Source organism: Rattus norvegicus, chromosome 18 (assembly GCF_036323735.1).
Source record: "Rattus norvegicus strain BN/NHsdMcwi chromosome 18, GRCr8, whole genome shotgun sequence".
Classification (NCBI taxonomy): Eukaryota; Metazoa; Chordata; class Mammalia; order Rodentia; family Muridae; genus Rattus; species Rattus norvegicus.
In genome coordinates this window covers 3,820,488-3,844,601 of record NC_086036.1, presented here as the reverse complement: position 1 = coordinate 3,844,601, position 24,114 = coordinate 3,820,488, and the positions used below count along the sequence as shown (strand labels likewise).

Sequence of the window (24,114 nt, the reverse complement as noted above, 5' to 3'; positions counted from 1 at the left end):
AAAAGATGAAGTAGAGAAAAACGGTAGCGAAAAACACGCAACATTGCCCAATGTACTCCATGAGTGTGTACACGTACATGTGTGCATACACACATGAGCATACACACATACAGACACTCTCACACACATACACACACATGAGCATACACATATACAGACACAAGCACACACACCATGAGCATACACATATACAAACACAAACACACACACCAGGAGCAGACACACACACATATACACACACATGAGCATACACACATACAGACACTCACACACACACATACACACACATGAACATACACACATACAGACACACACCATGAGCATACACATATACAAACACAAACACACACACCATGAGCAGACACACACACATATACACACACATGAGCGTACACACATACAGACACTCACACACACACACATACACACACATGAGCATACACACATACAGACACACACACATACACACACACGAGCATACACATATACGCACACCATGGGCATACACACATACACACACATGTAAGCATACAAACATACACTCTCACACACATACACACACAGATGAACATACACACATACAGACACTCTCACATACATACACACACATGAACATACACACGTACAGACACAAACACACATGAGCATATACACATACATACAGAAAGAAAAAAATATTTCATACTGACAAATTTTTAAAACATGGGGGTAACTGACAGCTTAAAACAGGATTTCCAGTCCTTATGAATTTAGTCATTATTCCCGTAAAGTGTAAACTTGAGCCCAAATTGCTATTGAGAACATTTTGCACCAACCAACATTTGCAGGTAGATTTGATAGTGATCCTGAGTTGGATGAAGACCCATAAAACCTAGTTCAGTGGTTTGAATGGGAAATGCCTCCACAGGCTCATGTAGTTAAACACTGTTTCCTGTTGGTGGCGCTGTTTTACAAGATTGTAGAACTTTTCTCAGGTGCAGCCTCACTGCAGAAGGTTCATCACAGGAACCTTTGAGAGTTTACACTGCTGCTGAACTTCTGGTTTGCTCTTGGTTTCTATTTGTGGTTAGAGATGTGCTGTTTCAGCTTTCTTCTCTGGAACTCAAAATAAACATTTCCCTAAGTCGCTTTTGGTCATGGTACACTACCACAGCAACCAAACATTACTAGCACACACAGGATCTCTGAGCCCCATCCTATAGTATGCCCTGGGCTTTATCCTACCCTCTAGCAACTTTCACCTGTCAGGTAGGATTGTGTCTGGAGCCTGACAGCACTTATGAAGCCCCATTTGTTCATGCTTGCCTTCTGTTTTGCTAATTTACAAAGATGTCAGTACAACATTTGACAAAGTCACTGAGCTAAGCTCCTGAGAACGCATCTAACAAACCATGACAAAGGGAAATGGCATTGGCTTGTTTACCAAGGCAAAGAGACCCACCTGCCTTTAATTGCTACAGTCAATTCTCCAAATCCTTCTCTAATTGTCTAATTTTATTCTTTATTGGGTAGTAACAAATTTAATTAGTAATAGGATACAAAATGGTACCATAATAAATGAATGCAGCTTTGACTCAGTAGGACTTGCAGCAGTAGCAATGCTAGCAACAGGGTTTTTTGTAGTGCTGAGGGTTAAAGACAGGACTTCATATAAGCACCCTCCCACTGGGCCACACCACCAGCCTACAATTCAGAACTATTGAATTAAGCTAATACACATCCATCACCCCAAATGCTAACCATTTATTCTTCCTATCCAACTGAGACAATCCATTCTCTAGCAATGTCTCCCTCTTCCCCACTCTGCACCTCTGGCTGCTGCCTTTCTCCTCCCATTATATAAGGGATGAATGGGTCACTTACTCAAGAGTGGTGTGGTCACTGTGAATAGGTGTGCCCTCAGGGAGCCTCAATAAGCAAAGGAGATGAACGGTCTGGAGATGGCTCCAGTGCTTCAGAGCTTTCTTGAGTGTATTTCTAGAGGGCATAATTGTGGCCCTGGGGGCTAGCTCAGCATTTTCAGTTTCATTGGCCAGCATGTTTATTTTGAGAACCAGCTGTCACCTGAAGTCTGACTTCAAACCAGCCAGCTAGAGATCAAATATTCTTAGAGCATCCTGTGACCTTTACTGTCTTTACTTCTTGAATATGAACCCCAAGAGAGTAGTGGTTTAGTCTCAAATGCGATAAAGGAGACTCATTTAGTTCATTTATTTTGGGGGCTCCATTCTTATTTAGTCCAGGATGGCCTTGAACTCCTAATCCTCTTGCCTCTACCTCCCAAGTGCTACGATTACAGGTGTATGCCGCAAGATGTCCTAATGCTCATCACAATGGCAAGCCATAATAGCATTCGCCATCTCTGAGAAAGACTGCAGCCAAGGTCTGGGATTAGGAGGCTGTCCTCCGGGAGTGTGGGCTCCACACAGGCTCTTTCAGCCACTGCCAGAGTCTAGCCAGGGAGGGGCCATTTTCCAGGCATTTGTCTTTCCTCTGTTTGACTTTGAGAAGTTGATTGTCCTTCCTGCCACCTGAATGTTTCTGTGAACAGATGGTGGCTCCTACTTTAAGTGCTTCATCTGCCACTTTTCCCAGCTCCCCTGCGGGGAAGGAAGGAAGGCAGCTGGACCTGGGCCTCAGGCTCACTGCACGAAGGTCTCCCTCTAAGACTTTGCATCTAGAGCAAGGAACACAAAAGGGTAGAGGCACTAAACGATCCAAAGATTCTTTACAGAAGGAGGGCAGAGAGCAGCACTGTCTGGCTTCTGGGGACAAGGCCTGATCCCAGCAGAAGCTTACAGAGCCCAGTATCCAGACCCAGACTAAGTAAGTGATCAGGACAAGTGGCAGCAAACAGCTTCCAGCCTCAGCAGTGATCTTGAAGATGGACTCTGGCCTTCCTGCCTCAGAGGTGCTGGCTGTGCAGCTTCCTGGGTCCTGACCCTTTTGGTTTTGCAGCATCCTGGGAATCTCTGCTTCTTCCACTCTTGAAAGCTATCTTTTCTCTCTCGCCAGTAACATCAAACACACACACACACACACACACACACACACACACACACACCACACACGCACACATGTGCACATACACACACACACACGCACACGTGCACATACATACATGCATATGGCCCCCCTACATCTTCTCTTACACAAATCTGATTTCAGTACCATCTGCACAGCAGCCTTGCTTCCCTCTGGACCAGGGAGGGAGAACCTGCCTTTCCAAAGCTCCTCTCCTGCTATGCTTCAGTCTCAGTCTCTTGGCCTCCTCCTGGATCCATATATTAGCTTTCAAATGGGTCTACCATTTCAAAAGAGAAAACCTCTCCTTCCACCCATTCACACTCCTTTCCCCACCCGTCCGTCCTATCCCAGTCAGGAAGCTTCAGATGGCCACGGACCAGTTCAATCCCCTTCTCTCTCTGTCTCCCGCCATGTCACTTCCATAGTACAGCATGGCAACCACTCCTTCCTCCAGCCAACTTCTCATATAAACTTTATAGCTGTGTGCCCAGTGTCTACTGATAGCTCACTCTGCCTTGTTGAGAGTAGAGCAGGGAGGTCCTTGTGCCCACGGATGTCCAGAGAAACCAGGAATATTAAGCACATTAGTCTTCCGATGGGAAAGATGAAAACCCTGTCCTTCCATCCAGAGAGCTAAGAGTTGGAAGTGGTTAACAGCCCGGTCATCTGTGTGATCCATTGGACCAGGCCGTATCCAGCTCCCACAACCAGGACGGGAGGTAGGTAGTAATCTAAATGACTCAGAGCTGGAGGCTCCCCTAAGCTTCCACAAGCAGGACCAGAGATGAAAAATAGCCCAAATGGCCTTTATGTCATCTGAATGACCGGGACCAAGCCAGACCCTTAGGCCCTTACACTAGTACAGGCGGCATATCTGTAGAACCCCTCTTCTGGAGGAAATGAAGCCCTGAGTTGAGTTTCAGAGTGAGTGTGCCTCCTCGTACGAAGAGAAAAGCGTCACTCCAGAAAGCTTTTCTCCAAGTTATGCTGGACTTAAACACATCAGGGATAACCACTTGTTCTTAGACTCCCTGAAGTGTGACCCAGCCTGTCTGCACCTTGTGCTTCAAAACGTGCTGTGCGAAATTCAAAAAAAGTCACAAAACAATTAAATATTCACCTGGAGAATGTGGGGTGTGTTGGGTTATCCTGCCTCCCCACCCCCGAACTGCAGCAGAAGCATTAGGTACCTAGAGTCTTAAGCCAGGACGCAGGCTGCTTTTATTTGGGTGAGGGCAATGGTGGTAGGCAGCCAGGACTTAGGGATCGTTTTTATGCCAAATAAACACGATCAAAATACAGTGGAAGCCACTTCCACTGTATTAAGGAGATCCCAGGGGACAGCTGAACAGTACCTGTGTCCTGGATGCTCCCACCTGGCTGTCCTGGAGTTTGTAAGGCCTTCTTCATGGCAGGACAATGTGTTGGAAAAGTGTAAGGAAGCTCTGGGGTAGGAAAGGTCATAGCAAAATGGGAGGCAGAAGAAGTGGGGCTATGCCCAGCTGAGCCTTGGTCAGAAATTGAGTTTTGTTGCCTGGAATCCAGCTGTGAGACTTTCTACTTAGGAAGGAGACCAGAGAGTAGAAAGGAGCCAAAGAGGTGGGCAGGGTAGCTAGGCAGACCCACCACATAGGATGTGGGAGAGATGGGGAACTGGAGCCAGCAGCCGGGGATAATTAGCTCCAGGCACCCCAGTGGGTGTAGGAGCAGCTTTTAATCTCCCTGCTCATTGGCTGAGAAAGGGGCTGAGGGGGAAGAAACCTTGTCTGTCCAGCAAGCAGCATAGAGCAAACCCAACTCAGCCCCATTACCCAGGGAGTGAGCTCTGCATCTGAGGAAGGGTAAACATTAACGAGTAGCTAGGCATTCTGCAAAAGAGTCTGGGGCTATTGTGAGCTATTGAACCCCAAAATTTCATCGCCCCAGACATCCACACTAGGGCCTACCTCCTCACTCTTCTTGGGTCAAACTCAGCCCTCTGACTATCTTCTCATGGGTGCCGTGTTTGTTGCTGTACCCCAAACGCTCTAGGCAAGAAAGGATTTCTCCTAAAACTCAATGTTGGTGTATGCCACCCCCTTGCAAGCATAGCATATAAGGCTCTCAGAGTTACCGCAGGGCCCCTGTGCTTTTGAGGCTTAGAGGAAAGTCGTTATTCAGGAGATGCCTACTTAGAAAATGAAATACCAGTTCTAAAGACTTGGTATAACTTTTGGCGTAGGACATTTATACTTGAATATGTTTTATAGCCAGGCAACACTATACTTAATAGTAGAATATGGGAATGTGGAAATGTCATCTCGCTGATGGCCACACAAATGTCAACCCTGGAAACTTCAAACCCATGAATTAAGAGTCCTATGGATGAACATGGATGGGGTCTTAATAATGTTACCCAGGCAACACCAGACTAGACACAATAGCACATTTACACGCATCCAAAGCAATGCATTGGACAACATTCCATGGTTTAAAGAAAGTGTGTCATATGTGCAGAGACTGTTGAATTGGGAACCAGACTCTGTGACCTCTGAAGAAATTGATCTGTAAGGACCACTTTATCTCTCTTTGGTTATGAATAGATTCAAAAAAGAACTGGGAAGGTGGGACAAAAATGTTTCTTTTATTTCTGATGAGGCTAAAGGTAGAGAGGGTGGGAGTTGTGGCTGTTGGTAGAGTCCTCAGATAGCCCCTGGCTGTGAAGGGTGTGCTCGCCAGGGGCAGGTTATGGATACTTACCATCTCTTCAGACACAGACTTTCTCCTGCTGCTTCTAGAATAGAATTATTTTAGAGAAAAATACCTGGGAAGCAGTTCGAAAGCTACCAAAAAAAGAATCAACTTAAAGAGAAATGTGCTGGTGGGTTAGCTCAGTGGGCGAGGGTACCAGCCACCAAGGCTGCAGCCTTAGTTTGCTCCCTGGAACCTCCGTGGTGTAGAAAAAGAACTTACACAAGGCATCTCACGCATAGTCACACTTACATACCAAATACATACTAATACATACTAACCAGCACTTCTAAGCCTTCCTAACACTGGACCTGTCCATGAAATTATTTCGCTGCTACTTCATAACTGCAATCGTGCTACTGCTATGAATCATAATATAAATATCTGCTACACAGGAGATCTGATATGTGACCCCCCCCCAAAAGGGTTGTAACCCACAGGCTGCGAACCACTGCTAAGCACGCAACTAACTCCATTTTTAAAAAGAAAAAGAGAAAGCTGAATGGAAGTGGCTTCTTTACCCCCTGAAGACTGTAAAAGGAAACGTTTGACCTGGCACATTCCTCACAAAGACATTCCACTCAGTGTTGGCTTCTCTGCGGCAACCCACTTGGACAGAAGCAAGCCAACGACAAGCTCCAGTCAGCCAACAGCTCAAGTGTTACCCTGCATTCACACCGTGTTTCCTAAGGTAACTCAGAAACGCTCCCTGCTGCTGCTCACGCAGTATTTCTACACGAAGACCTGACCAAGCAAAACAGCAAGTGCACTTTACAAATGCATCAACAGACCTGTTTGTTAAGGGGAGCCATCAGTGTGAAGACACCAGGATTCCCTACCCAGGGCTTGAAGGTGCTGATGATGTAGTGGCCAGAACAAAGCTGGGGTCAGGGCCTTTCTTGGGGAGCACTGAGAAGGTGAGCAGTGGGAGCGAGTGGGATGAACAGTCAGAATGCCTTGTCCTCATTACTTTGTGTAGATCCCTGGGGACCAGGACCCTAGAGGCTGGGCAGAGGGACCTGTGGATGCTGCAAAGAAGGGAACTGTGTCTACAACTAAGACTTGCTAACTTGGAAGTTGGAACTCTTATGCTGCAGTCATAGTAACCAATAAGGATAAACTGGGCAGCCCAGGCGAGAAGCCAGACCAACCTATTCCAAATGTGCTTGGCTCTCTGTGTCCATGGCTCCACGTCTGCAGATTCAATCAGCCATTATTAAAGCTATCAAATCTTGGGGGAACGGAGCCTCTGTACTGAGCATGTACAAACAATAGAGCTGTGTATTCAACTTTTATAAAGCCGTGCTGGGCGTTACAGAGCCAGTCCCCAGAACGAACATGCATAGGTTACATGCACCCACACACACACTCCTATGCTCGCCGTTCTACTCTGCCTCCCTCACACCCTTTGCAGAGCCGCAGTCTGGATTTCAGCTGGCCAAACCCTCCTGGGTCTGACCATTTACATACATCCCTAACCAGGACAAGCAGGGAGTCCCCCAGCTCTGGCTCCTCTTGCTCTCCCCATCCATGTCTCTGGGAGCTCCATACATAGTGGTAGCAGTTGATGAGAGGATGGTGTGAGCCTGCTTAGCATGGAGGACTGTGAGAGACAAGGGGACATGGTGGTGGTGGTGGTGGGGGGGGATATGAATGCTCTAGCTGGCTGCATTGTACTGCTGCAGGTCAACCAGGAGCTGCACCATCTCTTTACAGTACCACATGTATACACTCAGCAGCTTGGCTCCCACTCTGTGGCATCATTTAAATGGCGTGTGAATGGCCCTTTATTGTACATTGAGATTGTCTCCAGTTTTTACTATCACAAACACTGCTAGAATAAATATGCTAGATCAAACACTTTAGTATTTATCTCAATTATTTCTTCAGCTAAATCCCTAAAAGTGGCCATTCTGTGCCAAGGATGATAAGCCTTTTAAAGACTTGTTTGGGAAGACGCTCCGTCTGCACCGAGTCCCCGAACTGTGGGGTGAGCTGTGTTTATAGCCATTCTGCTCATTTGAGGAGGTAAGCTCCTTACCTATATTGCCTAGTGCTTTACACTGCTCAGAGAGCACTCACATATACACACAGGACTCGAGCCATCGGCAGTGAGTCCTCCCTTCTCCAGGAGCATCACTAGCCCCCTAGACACCCTGACCCCAGCCAGCTCCAGCTTTATGCCTAAGGGCAACCTCCAGGCACTCCCACACACCCAACATTAGCACAGTAGACTACGTCCTAAAACCAAGGTAACTTTCCTTCTCTAATCCCAGCCCTGGGGAGGCTGAGACAAAGAAGATTGGGAGTTCAAGGCCAGCCTGAGCTACACTGTGAGTTCTAGGTCAGCCTAGGTATGACCCCATCTCAAAAGGAGGAAAGGTAAGCTCGCAAGGTGACTCAGTGGCAACAGCAACTTGGCTCCAATCCTAATGAGCTGAATTTGGTCAACAGAATCATGTGGTAGTAGGACAGGACTGACCCACGATTGTTTTCTGACTGCCACACACACCTACACACACACACACACACACACACACCTATACACACACACACACACCTACACACACACACACCCCTACACACCTACACACATACCTATACACACACACCTACACACACACCCCTACACACCTACACACATACCTATACACACACACCTACACACACACACCCCTACACACCTACACACATACCTATACACACACACCTACACACACACACCCCTACACACCTACACACATACCTATACACACACACCTACACACACACCTACACACACACACCTACACACACACATGCACGCGCTCATCAAAAAAGCAAAAATATAATTTAAAATATGTTTAAAGAGGAGAGGCAGTAAGGGGAGGGAAGGAGTGAAAGAAGGAAGGAGGTGGGGAGGGGAGAAGACAATAACTTCTTCATAGGAGAGGGCAGGACCACGCTGCAGAAACGGAAGGAAAGCAGGCCAAAGGTCATACGGGCCACAGAGGGATATAGAACTAATTCTTTTGCTAGTTTCAATTGCATTGTTGCTTTGGTTTTTCTGTTGCCATGATTTAAAAAAGAAACAATAAAAATGTAACTATTAGGGAAAGCATAAAATCTGTTAACCAGAGCTCTAGGCTTCAGTATGGCCATTCTGTGTGGAAATTCAGTGAGTTTTGCTACTGGGCAAGTGTTTAAGTGGCTTCCTTAAGCCTGCTGAATATTTTTACTTATGAGTTAGTTAGAATGAAGTGATTTTATTTGAAAAAGTAAATGTGAAAAGCCTGCATTTCCTTCCTTGCTGACCACCTCCCCCAACATACACAGTTGTATATACGTGTGTGCCTTCTCGATTACACAGAAGTAGGATTTGCTCTTTTAATGGCACAGGGAATGCAGTTTTCCTTGGGTTTTCTCTTCTCTGTGTGAACTGTAATCGTAGCATTTGCAGCCTTGTAAGATGTGGGCTGACTCCGTGGCCAAGGGGCCTTCCCTCCTGGTGCCATGCCCTGGACTGCAGGCTTCCCAGGTACTACTGCACCCTAGCTTTCACCTTTCCTCAGCAGAAAAGTCCTGACTTCACAATGGCCTTGTCCTCGAAGGGACCAAATGCAGACCCCTAACTGTGGGTAACCAGGACCTTCTGGGAAGTCACCAAGGAGATCACAGTGGCCTCCAGTGACCACTTTATCACTTCAGCTTCTCTGTGTAGGACTGAGAGAATTCCAGAAGGAAGTGCTTCATTCCGGAGTATTGCTGCTTCTTCTTCCTAGCCCAGCCTTTATCGGTGCTGCCTACTCACAGCCTCTGAGCGTTTGGACAGAAAACATATTTAGTCCATTTTCTGTTGTATCTTATTTTTGTAGTGCTAGTTATAGGAACACTGTGGTGGTTTGAATGGGAATGGTCCTATAGACCGTTTAGTTGCTTGGCCGATGGTGAGTGGCACTGTTAAGAGGTTGGATGGCGGGAGTGTGTCACTGCGGGGGCGGGCTTTGGGGTCTCATGCTCAAATGATATCCAGTGTGGCTCACGGTCTCTTCAGTTGCCTTTAGATCAAGATGTAAAACGCTCAGCTCCTCTCCATGGCCTATATGCGGCCATGACGATAATGGGCTGAACCTCTGAAACTAAGCCAACCCCAGTTAAATGTTTTCTTTATAAGAGTTGCAGTGGTCATGGTGCCTATTCACAACAATAAAAACCCTAAGACAGAGACCTTTTCAATCAAGTAATCTGTGACTGTAGAAAGACACGTCATCAAGTAGAAAATAGATAAAGAAGTGTTGGAGTTTATAGTTGTGTGGAAAGCATCTAGACGTCGAAGGGCTCCTAAGTCTTGGCAGAAAATTGCCCTTTATTCTGAAAACAGTGGCTAGAAAATGCTACTCAAGGTGTGCCTGATGGTGAGCTCCGGTCTCTACTTCCCGCTGGAAGCCATGAGGATCTGGTAGGTGGACTCTAGAAAGATGGCCGAGTTCTCATCTCACCATTTGGGATTCTGACCTTTAGCCAACTGCAAAATCGGGTGAGCCGAGGGCAGAAGCAGTGGGCGATCAGTTAAGAGACTGGTGAACTCACTGTGGAAAGATATCAAGAGTCAATTCAAGATAGCACAGCAACGTCGGAAAGAAGCCAGACCCCAGGGACCATAAGCAGCGAGCCGTGACTGAGGATACAACTCTTTGCCTTCTGTGCACAGCGCTCGGGCTCCAACCCCCACCACACCTGTAAACCAGCACTCAGAAGGTGGAGGCAGCTGGATTCAAACTCATTCTCGGCTGCATAAACAGCTCCAGCCTCCTCAGCCTGGGAGGAAGGCACCGGGGTGTACTACATGGCAGTAAGTGGTGGGGTGTTTGCCTAGCACATCTGAGGTCCTACACTCCATTCTGAGGACCAAAGAACGGCAGTATTTACAAGTGTGGATGAGGAAAGAGAATAGAGAAAGCTGGGGCACTGACAGCCGTGCTGGGACACTGGACCTCAGAAGCTGCCATTGGTCGTATTTGCTCTTCTCTGTGGCAGAAATGCCCCCTCTGTGGGCAATTTCATAGCATATTTATCAACAGCAAGGTGTTCCAAATATGATCTATGCTTTCTAATTTTGTTTGAGCTACACAATTGTTAAAAGATGTCGCAAAGACCCAGCATCCTTAGTGGAACCAACCCTCCAATTGCAGAGCAAAATCGGGCCTCCCCTTCCCGTGTCCAGAGATTCAACTCGCAGCAACCTGCTTTTTCTACTGTTTCTGCACCGAGAAAGTGACACCTGATCCAGAGTCACCTTCATTCACTCTGTGCAAACTCAGTAAAGGTTTATTGAGCATCTGTTCTAGGCTAAACATTGGGCAAGATGCTAGGCCAGGAAAGAACACAGTGGAGCGATGGCGTAGTCCCTGGCTTCCTGAAGCCATATTCTGGACAGTTTATAAGGAACCCAGAAAGATGAGGTGGAAACAGAGGCCATCCATCTTCAGGTGATGCAGGGTCCAGCTTGGCTTCTTCAGACTGACCTCATCTGTCAAAATATCTGAGGCAATCTCAATTCTCAAATCTTCAAGCTGAAGAGAGACTCATAAGTTAACCCAGGCTTCCCTCTCCCACAACAGACTCCAGACTGACAAAGAATGGTTTGGATTCATTCACCCAAGTCTCACAAAAGTTGAGAAGGACAAAAGAAAAGAATCCTAGATGCTATGTCTATGTTGATCCACTCTCCCTCTCTTGGGCCCTGTACCCACATTGAACCTTTGTGGTTTGTGCTGCTCAAAGAACAGGACCCGGGACTTGGCTTTCCTTAGAAGTTATAATACTATTTCTTTGTTCTTTTGGAAAATACTTTTAATTCTTTGAAAATTTTATACAGTGTATTTTGGCCATTTCATCTGCTCTCCACCAACTCCTCCAAAATCAACCCTCCCTTCACTGTCTGCATAACTTTGTGCCCTCTTTTAAAAAAAAAATCAAGTCTAATTAATGCTGCCTGTATACTCTAGAGCCTGGGGCCATCTACTTGAAGCACAGTTGCTTTACTCTTAAAAAAAGAAAAATAGACTCTCCATCTCTAAGTATCAATCAACTGTCAATAGCTCTCCTCAGCTGGAGGTGGGACCCCTCTTAATCTTAGCTTCTTAGATAACTTCGGTAGGGACAGGGTGCACATGTGGAGACCAAAGACTGGCACTGGGTGTCTTCCTGTACCACTTTACTGCTTTGTGTGGTGGTTTGAATGTGCTTGACCCAGGGAGTAGCACTTTAGGAGGTGTGGCCTTGTTGGAGGAAATGTGTCACTGTGGGGGTGGGCTTTGAGTCCCTTCTCCTAGCCTTGTGGGTGTCATTCTGCTCCTGGCTTCCACTGGATAAAGATATAGAACTCTCAGCTCCTCCTGCACCATGCCTGCCTGGATGCTGCCATGCTCCTACCTTGATGATAGTGGACTGAACCTCTGAACCTGTAAGCCAGCCCCAATTAAATGTTGGCCTTACAAGAGTTGCCTTGCCCATGGTGTCTACTCACAGCAGTAAAAACCACACTAAGACAGCTTGAGACAAGATCCTTTATTGAAACAGAAGCCTGCTGTTTTCACTAGGCTGGCAAGCCAGTATAGCTGTGCCTGATTGCAGTTTCGTTGTTTGTTTTGTTTTGTTTTGTTTTAATTTGAGTTCTGAATATTAAAACGCAGGCTTCCACTTGCCCACTAAGCCACTTCCCAGACCCACATCCTTTGCCTGTTTTTAAATGTGATCACATTGTCTTGTGTGCACATTTGGAAAAGGTTCAGGGCCTTGGGCCCCCTTTATTCCGAATCAGTTTGTGTCCTCTCTAAAGTATGAGACGAAGACTTGGATAGACATTTTATTTATGAGTTGGTCTCAAGAATCACACTGAGAGGAAAGCTAATATCTCATGTGCTATGATGCTTTGTATATGCTCGGCCCAGGGAGTGGCACTACTGGGAGGTGTGGGCTTGTTGGAGTGGGTGTGTCACTGTGGGCGTGGGCTTAAGACCCTCATCCTATCTGCCTGGAAGTCAGTCTTCTACTAGCAGATAAAGATGTAGAACTCTCAGCTCTGCTTATGCCATGCCTCCCTGGACGGTGCCATATTCTGGTCTTGATGATAATGGACTGAACCTCTGAACCTGTACGCCAGCCCCAATTAAATGCTGCCCTCGTAGGAATTGCCTTCATCATAGTGTCTGTTCACAGCAATGGAAACCCTAAGACAAAGTTTTAGTACTAATGGGTAGAGAAATGCTTTAAATGCCTTCCTCAAGTGAATTTCCAGAAAACAAGGACATCTTGCTCCCTGTGGTTTCTAGACACTCTCTCCCCAGCGAAGAGTCAACTGTTGACGACGTCCAAGCTCCCTTTGTTTCAGGGGCATGGAGGACCAACGCCTCATGTCTTCTACATATTTCCTTTGACCTAACCTAGAGGAGGGTACAGGCAAGTGAGTGTCAGGAGTTCATGGAGAAAGCCCATGTGTAGAACCCCAAGACTCTACCTTCCTATTTCTCACAGACATGTCCACCAGGGTGTCCAGAAGAAGCAAGTGTCCCTGAGCCCCCAAGACTCTGCTTGTAATAGCCCAACACCACATTTCACTTTAAACTTTAAAACAAACTGACCGTAGTTGGCCAGACAACACAAAGCTTCCCGTAAGATACAGCCCAAAACCTATGATTAACACACAATGGGACAGACTTGTGAAACCCCAGGAAACACCACAATACAGAACTGCCCAGGAAGTGTCAGCTTGGGAGGACAAAGCTGCCCTTCACAATCAGACCTGCAAATACTGACTTAAAAAAACAAAACAAACAAACAAAAAACACAGTTAAAAAAAAAACAGCAACCAATGGGGAGAATGAGTTGGATATAATCCAGATATATTCTATGAACAGATGCCAATATAAAATTGTCAAGAGAATTTAAAATATTGTTTAAACAAAAACATACACACATGGTGGTGGGGGAAGAATGGATGACCAATTAGTCCAGAGGGAGACAAAGAAATCAGCGTTGACCTAAAACATAAGCTGTCAAACTGTGTTGGTTTGTATATGCTTGGCCCAGGAAGTGGCACTATTAGGAGGTGTAGCCTGTTGGAGGTGTGTCACTGTGGGTGTGGGCTTTAAGACCCTCACCCTAGCTGCCTGGAATTCAGTCTTTCACTAGCAGCCTCAGATGAAGATGTAGAACTCTGAGCTCCTCCTGCACCATGCCTGCCTGGATGCTGCCATGCTCCTGCCTTAATGATAATGGACTGCACCTCTGAACCTGTAAGCCAGCCTCAATTAAATGTTGTATTTTGTAAGACTTGCCTTGGTCATGGTGTCTGTTCACAGCAGCAAAATCCTAACTAAAACACAAACCAACCTTAGTTCATCTCCGTCAAACTTCACAAGTTAAGAGAAAGCCATTTGGCTGTGATAAGCCAGTGGTCGTTTTATTTTCCAATCACACATCAGAACTCACACTGCCCTAGTGCTAAGATATTAACATGACCTTTAAATTGTGGAATCCAGCCTCTTGATGGCACTTTGATGGCTAAGAAAACATCGTATCAATGGGGCATAAAATAGGACTCATACAGCACACACTTCCTGAAACACCATATTGCTCCAACATAAAGGAGAAAGGAAAAATGTTCAGCTTGATATAATTTGTTACTTTTCCATATCTTAGGCTTTTCCAAGAATTGCCTCCATTTACAAATGAGGAAACTGAGGCACAGAGCAGCTCAGTGTGCTGTAAAGTGCCACACAGCAGGAGAGCAGGACATGAAGCACAGGCCAGAGAAGGCTGACTATAGGCCACGCAGCTCCCACAGTACAGAGCTGCTCCTGGCCAACCAAAAGTTAGGTGGACGTGCAGCCTTCATGGAACATGCACTCCATGACTGGCATCGGCCTGACACCTGCAAACTTCTAACTTGTTGCTATGTTGTTTTCTTAACTGTCTTAATTAGGGTTTCTTTAGTACATCAAAGGGGAGCTTTAAAAGGCAGGTCTTTTTAAAAGGGCCTTTTAAAAAGCCGTAGGTACAACAGGTATGATTATGTCGGTGAGAATCATTTTGATAGGTTAAAATTCCTCCTTAGAGAAAGCCTCAGGTAAAAAGTGAAATAAATAAAGTGGGGCATGGAGCCCATGGAAGGACATTAGCACAGTGTGGATAAAGCCCCAAATTCAATTCCCAGGGCCACAAAAAACATGGCTGCACTGGCATCTGGATGGTTTGTACTTGCACTGACGTGTGGATGGTTTGCACTGGTGTGTGGATGGTTCTCACTAACGTGTGGATGGCTTACATTGATGTGTGGATGGTTTGCGTTTGCATGTGGATGATTTGCACTGACGTGTGGATGGTTTTCCACCAGTGTGTGGATGGTTTGCACTGATCTGTGGATGGCTTGCACTGAGGTGTGGATGGTTTGCACTAGGGTTTGGATGGTTTGTACTTGTACTGCTGTGTGGATGGCTTACACTGGCATTTGGAAGATTTGTACTTGCACTGGAGAGTGGATGGCTTGCACTGGTGTGTGGATGGTTTTGCACTGGCGTGTGGATGGCTTGCATTGGTATGTGGATGGCTTGAACTGGTGTGTGGATGCCTTGCACTGACATGTGGATGACTTGCACTAGTATGTGCTTGTACTGGTGTGTGGATGGTTTGCACTGATGTGTGGATGGCTTGCACTAACAGGTAGATGCTTGCACTGTCGTGTGGATGGCGTGCACTGGTGTGTGGATGGCTTGACTGGTGTGTGGATGGCTTGCACTGGTGTGTGGATGGCTTGCACTGTCGTGTGGATGGCGTGCACTGGTGTGTGGATGGCTTGACTGGTGTGTGGATGGCTTGCACTGGTGTGTGGATGGCTTGCACTGGAGTGTGGATGGCTTGCACTAACAGGTAGATGCTTGCACTGTCGTGTGGATGGCGTGCACTGGTGTGTGGATGGCTTGACTGGTGTGTGGATGGCTTGCACTGGTGCATGGATGCTTGCACTGGGGTGTGGATAGTTTGCACTGGCCTGTGGATGGCTTCCACTGGTGTGTGGATGGCTTGCCTGGCATGTGGATGTTTTCACTGGAGTGTGGATGTTTTGCACTGGTGTGTGGATGGCTTGCACTCGAGTGTCAATGACTCACACTGGTGTTTGCATGGCTTGCACTGCTGTGTGGCTGTAGCCCTAGCTTTGGGAGGCTAAGGCAGTTGGATTGGGGTCTAGGCTCTCTGGACCATATAATCAGATGTTTCCTAAATACACAGTGCACAAACTCTGGTCACTGCTGATGGAATCTGAGTAAATGCTTCAGGAAAGCTAATTCACAACTGAGTCAGGGTCACGGCTTTTGGACCCATGATGGATCTGTCCGTGACTAAATCACATGCAAACCAATGGTGAGATACTGTCAGGAGAGGCCCCACCCCGCTTACCACAACACAGAATGCGGAGGCCCTTCTACCATAAAACTAAGCCCAACCTGAATGAAGATAACATTTCAGAAACCTCAGGAAAATACCTTCCGATTTTCAGGGCGCAGTATACATCTTTAGTTACTTCTAGCAGTATTTCTTGGGTGAGCTGTGCACACAACAGGAACAAGAGCACGTTGACTAGCACATCGTCGCTGTTAGTTTTTTGCACGAGTGTTGATGAGACCTGACAGATTCGCACACCACAGCAGCTGTTCTCCTTACTCTCGCTGCTGGCTGCACAGGAGCCTGCTACTGAGAGCTGCTTTTCTTCGCACGCGGCGTAGCTGTTTTAGACCTATTAGTGGTCATGCTGCAGTTGTCTCCAGATGCCCCGGCCCCAGGTGGCAGCTAAGGTAATTCCTCTCTCTCTCTAGATCTGTCTATCTGGCCTTTTCACACAAGCTGGGGCACAGGACACATGGCCTCTTATTGGCTTCCTTCACACACTGGGTGTTTTCTGGAGTTGCCTATGTGGCTTTCATCGGGATCTCATAACTTTTAGAGTTGGATAACAGCCCACTTGGTGACGAGATGCATCTGGCTCCCTCATTCACCGGCTGGTAGAGCTTCTAGCTGCTTCCACCTTTGAGCTATTATGAGCAGTGGTGCAGTCACGACAGATGAGCAACGTTTCTGTGGACACACATACTCATTTCTCTTGGACACAAATTACAAGTGAGACATCTGAGCCCTATGGTAACTGTGTGCTGAATTTGTGAAGTTTCCAAAGCGGCAACACCATTTTGCATTTCTAAAAACAGTGTCTATGGGTTCGACTCGTTAACACTGCTACTATCAAAGTCTTTATTATAACCATCTAAGTCAGTATAAAGTGATGTCTTATTACAGTGATAGTTATGTTTTTAGATTTACTTTATTTTTAACTATGTGGGAGGAGGTATGTGCATGTGAGCACCAGTGCCCACGGAGGCTAGAAAAGAGCTGCAGATCCCCTAAGCTGAGAACTGCTCTGGAGGAGCAATTCATGTTCCTAACTGCCACCCCATCTCTGCTGCTGCCACCCATCTCTCCTATGGACACCCCATTTCTCCTGATGACCCTCCATTTCTCCTGCTAACACCCATCTCTCATGTGGACACCCCATCTCTTGCAGACACCTTGTCTCCCCTGCTGACACCTCATCTGTCCTGCTGACACCCATCTCTCCTGTGAACACTCCATCTCCTGCGGACACCCTGTGTCCCCTGCTAACACCCCATCTCTCCTGCTGACACCCCATCTCCCTTGCCAATACCCCACCTCCCCTGACCTTTATCATGTTTTGATTTGGATTTCCCTGATGACTGATGATGCTGAGAGGCTGTTTTTGCAGACTTTCTGACCATTTTATATCGTGTTTTATGGAGTGGCATCTACTATATTCAGTCCTTTTGCCTGTTAGTTACTGGACTCATGCTGCTGTCCTGAAATCATCCTAATGTCTCAGTCTTTCTTGGTCTTTAGGACACCACATCTCGCATTTGACTTCCTCCATCACCTGTGGCCCAGGCTAGGCTTCTTGATGGATTCCCCCCTTTGCTGTAGCTCCGCAGTGTTGGTGAGTGGCAGACTCAGTCCTTGGGTCTATTCTCTCCTGATTTTCATCCACTTTGGTAATTGAACACTGTCTAAATGCTCGTGATTCCTTACCATTTTCTCAGACAAAGGTTTGGGAGAAAGCACTCTGTGCCCCCAAATGCCCAATGCTTTGGACCCGTTACTAACTGGGCAACAAGAAACTCACTCTGCTCCCCACATCAGTGGCACCAAGCAGGAGGCATTGATACCCAGCGAACGAAGCCAACTGGTGCAGCACTGCACAACTCTGAAAACCGACTATGACTAGAACCATGGCTCACAAGGGCACATGGGGCCTACACCACAGTGAAGATGCTCAGCTAAATAAGGTTTAGGGGAGCCCAGTGTAGTCTCTTAACATAATTATCCAAAGACCTAGAATACGGCAGAAAGTCCCCACCGCACCAGGGAAGGATCGTAACCGGGAAAGACGACAATGAATGACATAGCAGAATGATCTCAGAAATTGCTTCAGGCGATAGTCATAGACCATTCCAATAAGTGAACATAAATACTCTGGACATAAAACCCCCAAGAATAAACAAAACATACAACAAAGAACAAGTACCAGGGAAGTGAAAACACAGGAGGCGAAACCTGAGAGATAACAGAGACAAACACAAAATAATCTGTGGGCTTGAAGACAGAACAGTGGAGATCGCCTCATCTGGAACAAATAGAGAAGAAGCCAACTGGAAAATAAGAATGAACATGTCGCCAGAGATTGGGGAATAGAGGTGAGGAGGTAGGAATAGAAAGGGGAAAGGTGAGCCTTTGGAGGCTTTAGAGGCAGCTCGGTGGTTAGAACTGCTCTCTGCTCTTCCAGGGGACCCAAGTTTAGTTCCTAGCACACATGTCCTGTGGCTCATAACAACCTGTAACTCCAGCTCCTGAGTGGGAGGGGGTCTGATCTCTGCAGACACAAGCATATATGTGGTAAACACACCAACACACACACACACACACACACACACACACACACACACACACACACACACACACCTTTTTAAAGCTAACATTAGTTATCAGAATTCCAGAAGGAAACATGCTGAGAACTGCTCAATGAAACAATGGCTTGAACTATCCAGAGCTAAGAAAAATAATGTATAAAAAATAAAAAAAAAATAAAATATATCCAGAGCTGATGAAAAGCACAAACCAACAGCAGCTGCGGGGTAGGGGCCAAAACTAAATGAATCCATATTCAATGTCTACTCCTCGCCGAGACAGCATTCCAAACAGCATGCAGTCTTCCAGTTGACATCCGAGTCAACAGTGGTGCTCATAATCCTAAGACATCATCCCCGAATCCTCTAGCTAATTCTACTTGCAGCCCACAGTGAAATCATGGCGGCTCTGTCATCTAAGCATAGCTAGTGTCCAATCGCTCACCACCATGGCGACTAACAGCATCTTTCTCATGGGTTACGGTAACTCTCTCCCATCCAGCTCCTTTTACAAACTCTACAGAGCTCTCCAAAGTGACTTTAAGGTACGTATCTGATCCTGGTCTCGCTTTCCAGCCAAAGCCATTGCTAAGGCTTGGGCATGTTTGCTCTTCCCTGACCTCTGGCCCCACTGCCACCTCCTCCTGGTTCAGTCTCCCTCCATGCAGCTCCAGGTTCTCACACAAGTTTATCGGCTGTGTAGCGCTGTTCCTTTTGTCTGGGTGACAGACAACTACACACATGACAAAGTCCTTCACATGCTTCAAGGCTCTGCTCCTGCCACGCATTCTCAATAAACTCTGTTCTGAACCAAAGAAAGGCTGCCAACTACAGTCCAGCTGTCTCTGAACCTCACAAAGCCCTTAATCTGCTCTGCTCTTTCAGGCCTCTGCTACTCATTTCAGCTCCAAGCACACTACCTGAACTTACTGTGTATTATTTAGTGATATATCCCCAGTGCCTACTGGAGTGCAATAAATACGTGTTAAAGGAATAGTATGAGCTCCCCCTCTTTAAAAGGTAGAATAAGTCAGGCATGGTGGCACTCCACAGGCAGAGGCAGGTGGATTTCTGTGAGTTTAAGGCCAGCCTGGTCTACAAAGCAAGTTTCAGGACAGCCAGGACTATTGCACAGAGAAACTCTGTCTTGAAAAACAACTAAACTAAACTGTAGAAAAGGCTGTATTCATTTTCTTCTTGGGCATAACAAAGTACCTTAAGTTTAATGCCTTGAAATAACACGTTTATTATCAAACTACCACTTAGGAGTCAGCATGGCTGGGCCAAGTTCTCTGCTCAAGATGGAAAGTGCAATCAAGCTGTTGGCTGGCTCAGCTCTTTGAGGGTTGTTGGCTGGAGGCTGCCCTCAGCTTCCAGAGCCTACTTTCAAATCCTTGCCCCTGGCTGTCTCCAGGCAAGTTCACAACCGGACAGCTTTCGCCTTCCTGGCTAGTAGGAAAGTCTCTCATAGTCAAATGTCTTCTCTCAGAAGGGGCAGTCCCATTGGAAACTCCTCTCATCAGAGAAAACCTCCCCATTTGAATCTAGCAGCTTTATAGGACCATAAATGCATTCATAGAAATCACTGTTTGTCATCCAATGGAGTCACATCTATAATAGTCATGATGTCGCCTTTCTCAGGGGCCAGGAGATTGACCATATGTATGTAGCAAAGGCAGCCATCTTAGGGCCTTCATAGCTTACACAGAAGAATAGACCTAAGCTTGCCTCCCTGTGACCAGTTGGCCAAATAAGGCCCCAAATTATGGTATTCAATATCCCATGAATCAGGATTTCCAGGAAAATGAATGCAACAAAAATATAATTACCACACCCATATGTTTGACAGCCCTATTCACAATAGCTCAAAGCTGGAAGTGAGCCAAGTGTCCATCAATAGAAACACACAAAGGTGGATAAAAATACACGGAATTCTATCCATTTGGCCTGGGAGAGGGGGAAATATTGACATATAGTACAAACTTAGGTTAATGGTCATAAGTTAGCCATAAAAAGGCAAATATTATATGATTCACTTACATGACATCTCTACAGACATTGGTCCCAGAAAATAGCACAGTGGACGCCCAGAGTGAGGGAGACAAGGGAATAGGTGTGGAGATGAAGACTCTGGAAGGTGGTGATGGTGTTTGCACAACAATCTATCAAATGCCACTGAACAACACACCTCAGATGGCGAGCACAATACATCTTATATTTGCATTATGCCACAATTAAAATAACAATAAAGAACATTCTTACAATGCCACTATTCACAATTATAGATTTGTGAGGGTTCATGTATGTGTTTGCATGTAGGTATATGGGTGAGGGTGTGTACACGCATATGTGCTCTTGTGTGTGGAGGTCAGAGGTCAACACTGGAGCTGTTCCTTAATCACTCTCTATCTTATATTTTGAGACCATATCTCTCGCTGGATCTGGAGCTGGCTGAGCAGGCAGGCTGGCCAGAAAACCCCAGGGATTCTCTGCTTTTACCTCCACAGCACTGGGATTACAGCCACCATTCCTGGCTTCTTAATGTAGATTCTAGGGGACTAAACTCAAGTCCTCACATTTGTGCAGCAAGTACTTAACCAACTGAGCCAAGACAAGGCTGAGGATCTGCCTGTGACTTATGCTGGCCTGGGCCTTACAGGGAGCAAATCTACGTCGTGGACTGAAAACAATGAATGGATTAAACTAAAGTTTGTGTTTGACTGTCAGAAGTCATGGAAACAGAGATCCAAACCAATACCGTCGGTCCAACCAAAAGCAGCACTCACCTGACCCAGATCCAAGGTGAGGTTGACTTTGTTGTACTGTGTGCCGGAGGAGAGAGGCGGGCTCTGCCACCACCGTTCAGACCCATCAATCGCGTGGATGGCCGGATGTGCCTTCCTGGAATCCTCAGAATTACAGTAGTCGCAGAACTGGCCCTGGTGAGAAGAAAAGGTCTTCTAAATCTTTTCAAGGAATGTTTTAGCAGAAGAAACAGCCCAAGCAGGCCACCCTGTGTTAGTTAGAGATGGCTGTTGCACTCCTGCCTGGCAATGCCGTCACAGAAGCCACTCTCCACTTAGTCTGAAGCCAGGTCCGCTGTTTGTAGTCAGGTTACTGTTTTCTTTTATGTCTGATTTCCTCAACCTACACAACTCTTTACAAAGAACCTTCCAAATCGGGGATGCAAGGATATTTTCTCCTTCACACACTCACTGAAGTCTTCGTAGTCCATTCTCTCCCATGATCCCAGTAGAGACACACATGCACAAATGAACACGGAGAAAGCCATAGCATACAACAGGTGCCTCTGCAGAATACAGAATGCTGTCGCAGCCTAAGGCTGAGCACACAGTCCACAGTGGAAAAGACGACACTTGCGCTGCTGTGAGAGTGGTCTCTTGTAAACAGTCTTTAGCTTCAAACAAGAGAGTGTTCCAAATAGAACCACCAACCTGAGGCAAAAATGAGGGCCAGTCCGTCTACACTGACTGAAGTACTGAGATAAGACACCATAGATCAACGGGAGGGCAGGGCTGGCTGGAGGGCGGCAGCGAGAAGCAGTTACAGCAGTCGGCAATCTGTAGTCTGTTTCCCAGGGGGCGCCTGGTGTTCCAGTGGCCAACCCCTAACTTGACAGGCTGATTGTTTTGATTCTGGTTTTGTTCTCCTTCATTCTTTTCAACACAAAAGACCAACCCTGTTGGTCTTCCCTGTGTTTGGATAATATGTTAACTTGGTCAAAGGTCTATGGTTCCCCACCAGGGATGGACCGCATAGACTCACAAAGGAAGTTATCCTGGAGTCTAAGTAGCATGAAGGAGGAGAGGGGAAGGGAGCAAAACTGCACTCACCACCTCTTCAGAGGTACGCTGCAGCCAATGGGTGGTGATTCTGCCATTTTCAATGACTCTCAAGGTAAACTCAGCCCTGGTGTGTCACCAGATGTCCTTGTGTACAACAGGGGTCTTTGGTGGCTTACAGCTGCACCGTCCTGTGTGCTGAGTCATGTGTTTAGATGTTTATCTTCTAATATTAAATACATTTCTAGAACTCGCCTTGGGGATATGAGGCTAGAGATTGTGTGTGGCTTGCTCTGCAGCCTGTCACTTCAGACTACACATATACGGTGCGCGTGCATGCGCAGGCCACAGAACAACCCTAGGCAATTGGTTTTCTCTACCTTTATGTAGATTCCAGGAATCAAACTCAGGCTGCCAGACCTGAGCAGTAAAGTCCCTCCTCATGGGGAAGAATTTCTACTGTCGATTTAAGCCTCCACATTTTGGAGTATTATCATCATCACCATCACCACCGCCACCACCATCATCACCATCATCATATCATCATATCATCATATATCATCATCATCATCGTCATCATCATCATCATCACATCATCATCATCATCGTCATCATCACATCATCATCATCATCGTCATCATCATCATCATCATCATCACATCATCATCATCGTCGTCGTCATCAGGATTAGTAATTGAACAGGAAACAGAATATCCCTGAATTTCCAAACATATACCAAACCCTTCCACAGCATCAAAAGAAGTGCAAATAGTTCAACAGGAAAAGGGGCAGAAATGGGAACAGGACTCTCCCAGAAGAAATGCTTGGTAATAGGTCAACACCAGTAGCAGTTCTAGCAGGCTGCAAGCAACAGTACGTCACACACACTCAGCCTACCCAGCCTTAAAACGTGGTGACAATAAGCACTAAAGGGTATCCTGAGAGTGTGAGTTACTGAGCGTGTGAGGAGTGAGTAAGGGTGTGAACTGGATCAAGCCTTGGGCAGCTGCTTTGGTATCGCTACTACAGTAAGTTCACACTTAGAACAGAGCAGGCAGTGCAGCCCCTGAGCTCATAACTCGGGAGGAACAGCTTGCTCGTATCCCATGGCATCGCATGCCAGGATCTGCACTGTAGCCTGTTCACACGAGCAAACTCCTGAGACTAACCTAACTGCTCGGATACAGGGAAGCAGGACATTCAAGAGTGGTGTGGTCACATCATGGGTGGCTGTATAAACCACGAAACGGACATGTCCAACGAGACGTCTGCATATCGAAATACAACATTCTTAGGGGGATATGTACGGATGTAACAAAACGCTTTTTCCAATAAGCCACTGGGAATGGGGACCCAGGCCTGTAATCCGGGGCTCCGGAGGCTGTGGCACAAGCATCGTGAGTTTGAGGCCACCCTGGGCTGCCCAATGAGACCCTGACTCAAGAAGGAGAACAAAACAGAAAGAAGGAAATGAGGGAAACGAGTAATAGTAAAGAACTCAGGATGGTGGTTTCCTGGAGATGGGAGATGTGGAAATGGGGGCCCATGCT

At 46.6% G+C, this 24,114-nt stretch overlaps 1 protein-coding gene across 3 annotated transcripts in view; it reads right to left on the bottom strand.

Moving 5' to 3' along the window:
- Lama3 (laminin subunit alpha 3) overlaps window positions 1-24,114 on the bottom strand; it is a 235,124-nt gene that overhangs the window by 188,420 nt on the left and 22,590 nt on the right. For 2 of the 3 annotated variants that reach the window (XR_005496046.2, NM_001393748.1), the window contains exon 2: window positions 21,548-21,700. Coding sequence is in view for 1 of the 3 variants with exons in the window: in NM_001393748.1 (NP_001380677.1) it covers window positions 21,548-21,700 (153 nt within the window). In the remaining 2 variants the exon portion in view is untranslated. Of the gene's footprint in view, window positions 1-1,863; window positions 1,956-21,547; window positions 21,701-24,114 lie in introns of those variants that run through there. The other variant, XM_039096924.2, reaches the window with a different exon arrangement.